The sequence below is a fragment of the Pseudopodoces humilis genome, chromosome 3 (genome assembly GCF_049639895.1).
Source record: "Pseudopodoces humilis isolate 2021_Gansu_Grassland_sample_001 chromosome 3, ASM4963989v1, whole genome shotgun sequence".
Lineage (NCBI taxonomy): Eukaryota > Metazoa > Chordata > Aves > Passeriformes > Paridae > Pseudopodoces > Pseudopodoces humilis.
The window spans coordinates 50,921,781-50,931,252 of record NC_142202.1 but is presented as its reverse complement, the minus strand read 5'-3'; the positions used below and the strand labels follow the sequence as shown (position 1 = coordinate 50,931,252).

At 40.3% G+C, this 9,472-nt stretch overlaps 1 protein-coding gene across 2 annotated transcripts; it reads right to left on the bottom strand.

The window, feature by feature from the left end:
• Nucleotides 1–814: 814 nt before the first annotated feature.
• SMIM28 (small integral membrane protein 28) lies at nt 815–9,224 on the bottom strand. 2 transcript variants are annotated; one of them, XM_088053379.1, is made up of 3 exons: nt 8,998–9,224; nt 2,128–2,568; nt 815–1,181 (listed from the first exon to the last, which is right to left on the bottom strand). In XM_088053379.1, exons 1-2 carry the CDS (start codon nt 9,106–9,108, stop codon nt 2,170–2,172), a joined length of 510 nt encoding a protein of 169 aa, XP_087909505.1. In that variant the 5' UTR covers nt 9,109–9,224; the 3' UTR covers nt 815–1,181; nt 2,128–2,169. The 2 variants fall into 2 exon arrangements, with proteins under 2 accessions (XP_087909505.1, XP_087909503.1); XM_088053377.1 differs by lacking the exon at nt 815–1,181 and having other exon boundaries at nt 1,347–2,568.
• Between the last annotated feature and the right edge of the window lie 248 nt (nt 9,225–9,472).

The following is a 9,472-nucleotide window of genomic DNA, read 5'->3' as shown; positions in this document are numbered from 1 at the left end:
AATAAACAGTGCTTGAAACACAATCACTGTATTCTTGCAGAGGATAGCAAGTCTCAACTAGCTTTAGAAGTATATCAGTCTTGGTCACTAGAAATACCAGTCAAAACTTTTCTTAACTGTAACTAAGGTAACAGGAGAGCAGTTTTGAATTATGAGCCCAGAGGCTGAGTATCAAGCTCTACCCAAGATAAGGGTAAACAAGACATCATGCTGAGGAACAGTGTAAGTCATTTCAGACCACAGCAGGTCTCTTAAGGTCTCTTAAGGCAAAATATATTCAACTTGATATGACAGTGTCTGAGTTTTCAAGCATATCAGTGCAATTCTGCTGAATATACAGCATATACTAGTGGAATATACAAACACAAGAGGCAGAAGTGATTCATCTTTGAACCTCAAACCTTTGCACCTTTCCAATTAGGTATGTTGTTTGGAGCTCTTGTATTTTTCCAGCTTTCCTTGGAAACAACTGCATGTACCAAATATTAAGGAAGTAAAGAAAATGTGAGGAGGCAGTAGAATATGGTACTTTCAAACACATCAGCAAATACTGGGAACTGTTCCCAGATATGGTCTGAAAAGAAAAATGGTTGATTGAATTTGGAGTTTTCCAAAACATCTGCTGCTTCAGTCTGATGACCCATATGGAACATTAGAAAAAGAGTGATCTCAAATTTGTAGTTCAAGAAAATGACCCTTTTTTCTAAATAAAAAAGGTATATTTTTTCCTCGTTGTAAGAGAAATGTATGAGAGGGAACATCAGTTTTGATATGGACTATTTGGTTACTGTGAATGTGTCACTGTTGACATAACATGGAATTCAACCACCTTGCAGGTCCCAAGTGGCCCTTCTTCTGCCGTACAGTGAGGATTTTTTCTTCTGTTACTGTGTTGTTGTTTTTGTTGGGTTTTTTTAAGGAATGTGCCAAGTTTGTAAAGGAGGACTGGCTGTTATTGACACCTCCTGACAGTTGTTGAAATCACCAAGTACAAGCCTTTGGGTTTGTAAATTACACCAAGACTGCACAAGCTGTTAGGACAGTTTCTTCCTTGCAGGTGTCACCTATTCCACCACACTGCATTTGTCTGTGGCTTGCCAACACAACTTTTGAGGCTGTCATGAGCTGTAGCAGCCGCCTTCTGTAACAAGAGCATGTCTCAACTTAGTGAAAATGCTATCCTGTAAGAAAGAATTGAAGATAACATACATCATTTTCTGAAAGCATATGCATATGCAAACCCTCTGAACCACTGCCACCAACACACTTGAATTAGCCTCATCCTGCCCTAGTGATGAAGGGGAAGGGATTATGATGCAGTTTTGAAATACAGACCAGGGATTTTTTGGTGCACTTGATTTTATTAATTTTTCCCCAACTCCTTTACACACTGCACCAAGTCACATGGTTTATTATTTTAGACTTGGAAAAGAAGTCAACCGAGTAGTCTGGAATGCTGGGACCTCACAAGACCTTGGCAAGCAGCTTGCAGCAACGGAGTGAGTGTGCTCTTGTATGGAGTCTTCCTCACCCAGAATAATCAGGTCTTCTCTGGTTGTCCTTATTGTTCAACCGTGAGAGAGGACAGCCTTTATTCACAGTGCACATTTGAACCTTTGAGGACAGTTACTGGAAATTTTGTAGAGGTTATATATTTATTTGCTTTCCTGAGAGCTGTTGTGATCATTCCAGAGCACTGCAGAATGACGTGATGTAAACACACACAGACTGAGTGACTCATCTTGACAAAAACTCATTTAAATATAAATGCATAAAATAGAAAAAACCCAAACTGGAATATGTATGTGCTAAAAGCCCTTTTTATGATTGCTGAATCTATAGCATTATTGACATTTTGTTGTAGCTGAGGGATTACAGAGGAAGAGCTTCCTAGCTTTCCTTAAATTTAATCCTTGCATGACATGTTTGTTAACTAGAATCCCCGTGTTTGGACTGGATTTGGCGCTACACCGTGTGTACACTTGCCACAAATGGAAGGTAGAGAATCCTAGGATGAGGTGAAGACATGCACTCCCTGTTACTTCAAGTTTCTTCCTTCATAAATTCATTGGTTTTGTGCCTCATTTGGAATCTTTTCACAAATTTTAAAGGCCATAGCAGTTCTACCTTTGTGCTGCATGCTTCGGCTAAGGTGCTTCCGTAGGAAGTTTATTTGGTGCTGCTGGTCTGCAGCGTGCTCTCTTCGTAAGGAGGCACTGGGTCTGGAGAGAGCTCAATGTGAGCCTCTTCCATGGAAGTCTTCATGGTGGCCTCCTCATACGATGGAGGCAAACACACAGAGAGGAATGTGGCATCAGGGAGCAGTGTCGAGTAGTGGAAGCTGTGCTCGGTGCTCCAGGGCAGGGCAGAAAGGAAGTTGGACACATCGTGCTCAGGCAGGGCCTCGGGAAGGTCGATGCTGAAGATCTGCCCCTGCTGAGAGGGGTGCTGGCAACGGCGGTACAGGAAGAGCAGCAGGAATGCCAGGAAGAGCATCATGGTGGCAGGCAGTATGATACACAGAAATGGTTCTATGTCGTCTTTGGTTGAACTTGTCTGTTGTCTGCTCTGTAACCAAAGCAAATAGGAAGGGAGTTGGATTCCTGGAGATCTCTCAATCAGAGAGCAAAACCACTTTCCCCATTGCCACCTTATGACATAGCAGTTGCTTTTCCAAATTCCTTTCTCTGCACTAGTATTCAAGCAGTGTTTTGCAGGCTCGTGAGTTCTATTCACTGGCCAGTTAGAGCAAATCACAACCAGAGACAAAAAAAACCCAGAGAAGTTGCAAGGAGTATTGGGTTTTTAGAAAACCCTGTCTCCTGTGGGGGAAAAACCCCAACAGCCTGGAAGTATATGCAATTTTGTATGACATTTTATTACATTATATTTGTATTACATTTTATTATCTTGGATTATAGCGGGACCAGTCAGCTTTGCAGGGCATTGGTCAAGCTTTTAACATTTGGGAGAACATTGAACTGCAGATGAATAAGGCTGGTGATCTACCACCTGGTGTTGTTTCTTTGTGTTTGGAAAACTGTTTAAAGAACAAATATTACGACAGCTAGCCCTTTCAAACAGGGCTCATTGCCTACAATACCTGCTCTTTGGGTTGCTCTAACCTCACAGGCCAGTTCCAAATAAAACATGGTGTTTTTATTGGACAGGACAGCTTGGACTGGACCTCTTGAGATTGTTCTGCCAGTGATATAAGATTCATTTTTCCCTGTTTAGAACTATGGGAAAAGAACCTCTGGTATAAAAGAAATAAGTTGTAACTGCTGTGTCAACTTTGTTTTCTGCAAAATGTAGCACAAAAGACCTCTGTCCCACAGCTTTTGAGTTGTGACGTAATGTTAACTGGACTCATAGACTATGGGAAAAATCAACAAAGCCACATGTACTCTTGTGCTGTATTAGCTTTAATTTTAAAATTTAGCATATCTTGTTTCCAGTTTGACTCCACCTCCTAATAATTGGGTCCCATTCAGGGTCTAGACTAGGGCAGAAGGAAAACCCAAACCCTGTAATGCTGTTTATCAAGTCATTCCCTTTGTAAGCTCTTGATGAGGTGGCTTTTTCACATTTGCATGGGGAGACTAAACAGGTCGTGGATCAGATTTCCTTTATTTTGAGTGAAGGTGCCCATTTAGGCTAGGAGAACTTGCGTGATTCTCTCCTCAAAGGGTTTGGAAGCAGGAATGCAAACTGGCTGTTTACAGCAATTGCTTTGTGAAAAGGACAGTGTCTCCTTCTTAGTCTACAAAAACTTTCAGTTCTTCCAGGAATCTCAGTCTTTCTTCTAGCTACAAAATCACACTGTAATCTACATTCAACTGATTATCTACCAGGCATTTGTCACCTCTTCGCTTTGTTGTCATATTATGAAATTATTATTATTATGTGGTCATGCCTAAGAAAAATTAATTAAATAGGCATTGACTCCTAACAAAAAATGTAGGGGAGATTATTGCTTTTCTATTTTTTTTCCTAAGGTATGGTAGATCTGAAGCTAAATGCATTAAAGTAATTTTAAAACACACTGGAACCTTTGCAGATTAGCTATTAATCTATTTTCCCCCAATGGACTTTTGTTTTAAAAAATGCATATTAAAGAACTATTTTTAATTTATTGATAATTTTTATTAAGTAATTTCTGGCTGTACAAGCTGTTGTCTTACCTCACCATTCAATGAGTGACAGGAAAGGGCAGAATTGGAACAAATTGTTCCAGCTGTTCTTCCAGTGCAGACATTAAATAATTTCTTAAAAATGAGGGGATTTTTTTTTTAAGTTTGTTAATGCTTTTTTAGTGTGTCTTATGAGGTGCATAAAACATTTCAAGAGAAAATGAGAAAAAAGCTTTCATTATGTTAGTGCACTATGTATGTGGAGACTCACTGATGCATTACTCACCAATATGTTACCGATAGTCTTACAGTAAATATTGAGAAGAGCTGAGCTTACAATGGACAGTGTTATTCATCAGCATTGAAGAGCTTGTTTTTAAAATCCAAATCTAAGTTTTGGGTTTAATGTGTAAGGAACAGGCTTTTATCCAGTTTAAGGGTTGGTCTTAGGATCTGTGAGTTGTACAGTGTTCTGGTGGTTTGTGAGGACAGACAGTGAGATTGCCAGTGTTTCCTACAAGAGATTAGTAAAAAGTATATAAAGTCCCAATTGTTATTTAAACTCAGTGCAACTTCCCTATAAATTTCACTGGAACTGTATTTGTGTGTTAAATAATGGCCAAGAACAGTGTATCCTTCATGTACTGGTGGAAGCACAGACAAGAGTCAGGGCCGTATGACATGGCCTCGTACAAATCCTGGACTTCAGAAGGGAAGGAAAGGTTAAGCTTGATGGAAGGAATTAACAAATGGTCATGAGTCTCAGGGAAATACGCTTTGCTCCAAAGCCTGGATTGGAACCCAGAGGTCTTGGGCCTTGCAATGAGGTACCCATTAAGAGAAATGTGCAAAATACATTATTGTTGGAGCGAACAACAGTTTTCATCAAATGGACAAAATGGAAGGGGTGCAACTATTTGTAGTAAGAACTAGCTCAGATGGCCACAGTCTGTGAAGCTGCTACAAAAAGACACCTTGGGTCACTGTCCTGAAAACTCTTCTTGTTTAAAGGCCCTCCAAGAGTAACCTATAGCATTGCCTCTAAAGTTGCAAAATCAAGTTCTCAGGCCTGAATAAATGCCGGCATTTTTGAAATTTGTGAAATCCTTAATTTGCTCTGCAACACATATAATTTGTAATTACATTATTGTGCACAAAGTGGCTCCTCAGGGTTGTGATAGATTGCTTAGGGAAGGAGATGAACACCACAGTACTGCAGGGTACTCTGTTGCAGGGTGTGTAGTGTATGCAGTGACAGAGTCAGAAGACTGGGAAGAGGGAGGACTGCCTGCTTGTGTGGTAAAGCAGATGTTCTCCTGGGGAGCTGGACTCCTGTCTCTGCTACCAAATGCTCTGGGGAAGGGGCAAGACAGATCAGTGCAGCTTTTTCTTGTTGGTTATGCCTCATTGAGTGCCTGGGTTGAGATCCTTGGGTATGGTTTGCAGAAACTCTGTATCTGTATTGCTGTCTCTGACGGTGAAAAGGCAGTGCCCTGAACCTGCAAGCACTTTATTGCACTGTGGGATCTGCACAAAAATTGCATAGGTTATTACAAAGCAGCCCATATTCTCTTGTACTCCCTCAAGTGGCCAGGTTGTTGGACTAGATTTTCATTGCAGGCCCTTTCCAACTGAACTACTCCTATTTTATCCTATTCTATTTCAAGATGACCACAATAACCGGTGCCTGGTGGCTGTCTATTCAGTAATGTGTGCAAAAGAAGACATAATAAATCTGTTTAGTTTGTTCTTTTGTTTCATGACTACTGAATAGTTGTGAAAGAACACTAAGTGTGCTTTGCTGTGATCTGCAAATTAGTGGCATGTGAAGCAGATAGGATTAAGAATTAAGCAATATTATAGAATTAAAATATATGCTGAGTTAGAGGGGACTCATCAGGATCATTGAGCCCTGCTCCTGGCCCTGTGCAGGACACCCCAAGAGTCACACCATCTACCTTCAAGCATTGCCCAAATGATTTTTTGAGCTCTATCAGGCTGGTGCTGTGACCACTACCCTGGGGAGCCTGTTCCAGTGCCCAACCACCCTCTGAGTGAATTTTTTTTCCTCATATCTAACCTAAACCTCCCCTGATTCAGCTTCATGCTTTTTCTCCATGCTAACAGGTGACAATAAAGACTGGTTTTATTCAGTCTGTGTTTCAGAGTGCTCATAGCTGTTTAAACACAGCTAATGTTAACACTTTCCTGTCTGGGTGAAGTAATTTGTAGGCAGCTTAGTGTATTACTTGAGCTGAAATAGTTTTTCATAAGTTAATACTGCCCCACAGATGCCCTGAACCTGAACAGGGAGGTATATACCCATTTTGATTCTGCCTCCTGCCAAACATTACATGGACTGATTTTACTTTGAGATGTAGTTCCAAAAGCTAATGGACTTCTTGTATGTATATCCATATAAATATATCAAATGTCATAGGAGACAATTGATCAATATTAGTCCCTCTTTTTCTATTGTGGTTTTATGCCCATTTCTGCAATGACTGCCTAAAGGGCTGCTGAACAATGTTGCAAAGATCTTGGCATAAACTCTTGGAAAATCTAATAGGCATTTTAGAAATTACACTAAAAATAGGAATAATTTTAATACAATGAATCAAAGGTCACTTAAAAAAAATCTGAAATTCTAAACTAAAACTAGTTCTAAACTGACCTAAAACTAACTTCTGCAGCTGAAGCTCTAAAACTAGAAAAGCAACCACTTTGTACAGGTATCAGGAATAGCTGGCAGAACTGGAAACCAACATTTTATAGAAATCAAACTGAATCTCCATTAACTGAAAGTAATACAACTGCAGAACATATTTAAGATAATCCTCTACCATTTTACATCTGAAAGTTTCCACACCAGGCATATGAAGTGACTGATGGAATTATTAATTGTCTGGTTTTTGTTTTGATGCTGCTTCATTGGAGATCAGTGTGCTTTGCTTGTGTCATCACAAGCATCTATTGTCAGGTTTATAAGTCACAAAAATAAGAATCTGACTTCCATCATAAGTTACAGACAAATAAATATGGGAAAACATCCTTTTTAAAAACTGTCCTTTTGTAGGACAAAAGTTTGTACCTTTTGTAGGTAGTTTGGACATTGTTTATTCTCCTCCCTTTGTTTATGTGTTTGTAGGGACTGAAGCAGAGGGTCAGTTTCCCCCAACCACTGAGCACATACTGGCAGTAGTAAAGCCTTTCATTACTAATCTGTCTGCCTCTGTTCTCTTAACATGCTGAGCATGTACAGTTGCCAGCTTACAGATTATGTGACCCATATCAGTTAAGATGAGCTTTTACTCGTGCCTGTTGGTAAAGGAATGAAATGCAGACTGTGGCTGAGTTGTGTGGTGGATCCACGATGAGTAATGGGAAGGACTTGGAGCTGAAGTATGTGTCTGGACAAACCAGGGGTAGTACCTGCCGTGGGAGAGAATCACCCCATAGGCAAAACAAAAGGTTAAGGAAAGCTTTTGTGTAAGGATAGAAAAATGAAAGTTTATTTTGCTTACTGAAATTCCCATCAAAGTGATTGGGTTGTGCTAGGATTTATTATGTTGTTAGTGATTTGCTAGTGTACTTTGAACTCCATTAAAATTATTTGTGTTACTATAGCCCACATTTATACTAATATCTTTTGAATCTGAATCAGGAAACCGATACTTCTGAAATATTTTAAGTGGATTTGGAACAAAGTCTGCTTTAAAGTCATTAGGGTGTGGTCCCCCCATAAATTCTTTTCCAACCTCTATCCTGCTTCTTGAAGCTTATCCATTATTGCTTGTAAAAAGCAAAAACATGTAACTCTGGCAAATAGAAAAACATTTTTATGTGGTTTTGTATCCATTAGTAATGACACGTAATTTAGAAATGAGCCTGGATTTACACAGAATTTTCAAATACTTGTTGGAATGTGACTCTAGTGATGGTGTTTGTTTCTTACTGTCAGATAAAAGCAGCCTCGAGGTGTGAAGACATTGCCATTGCTAACTCTGGCAATGCTACCGGTGAGGCAGACCTTGTTAAAATTGTGGCAACATTCAAATACTACTTTTTGTCCTGTTTTGACACCAATGCACACTCTTACCCCCATTTATTTTGCAACAGTGTATATATATATATATATATATGTACTGTTATATATGTCAGCTGATATATATATATATATATATATATATATATATATATATATATATATATATATATATATACTGTTATATACTCAGTTATATATATATATATTTGTATCAGCTGAGTAGTGTGGCCAGTTCATTTGCTAGTGCAACATGCTTCGGACATTTGCTGAGGACGTACGAGCACCTTAAATTATTATTTTTGATCAGAGAAACCCTTTTGCTGTTTCCCAGACAAAGGCAGAAAGCAGGCTGTGTTTTCATCTCTGGGGGCTCCCTCCCTCCCCCCACTCGGCTGCATGTGATCCTCTCTCGCAGAAGTAATCAGCGCACAGCTTAGGGAACAAGAGTTCATTGCTGCCTGCTACTGACTCGCAACATCTGCAGAAAGGCTTCACGGGACCAGCTCCAAAGCGTAAACACGCCTTTAACAGAAAGGAAATCGAGGGTGCCTTACGATTAAAAGAAGTAATTAAACTTCCTTACCTGCCACCCCACCGAAATTTTTCTGTCTAATGTTTTTCTCTTCCACAAATGTGTTTAAAAAGACTTAACAGCAATAAAGAAATGCTCTGACTCTATGCAGTTGAGCAGTAGTGCTTTGATACGCCCCAATACCCAGGGGTTTGCTCTGTACTCTACACCGAGGCATTACACAGACATACACACACATGCAGCGTCAAAGGACATGCCACAGACATGAGCAGAGGGGTACAGACCTGAAGCTCTGTTTCCAGAAGTGGCCCACCTGGTTCGCTGTTTAGCCAGTCGTAGTTTCCCCTGTCAGCATGTCCAAAATTTTTCAAGCTGCTGCCCAAGAGCCACCTCATGCTTTCATTAACCTGGTCTTCTGTCTTCGTGCCTCCACCTTGCTTTGCTGCTTGCAACTGCGTCTCCGCCTCCCAGCCTTGACCCAGCCGGGCTGCTCGCAGCTAATGATCCCTCTTAAATGATATCCCCTTTGCAGCAGAAAAGAAAAAAAAAGAAGTTAGACACCCCCTCGTCGTCAGGAAGCCAAGCAAATAGATCTCAGAGCCTCTCTCCACTTCCAACTCAATCTCTCTGGATTTGCTTCGGTGGCCTACATTACCAGCAAAGCTGGCATCAGGTATCTGGGAGCTGGGGCTGATAGCACTCTGATTGGAGCACTCCCTGCATTAGGATTATTAAAAGGGGAATTTGCATGTGAATCTG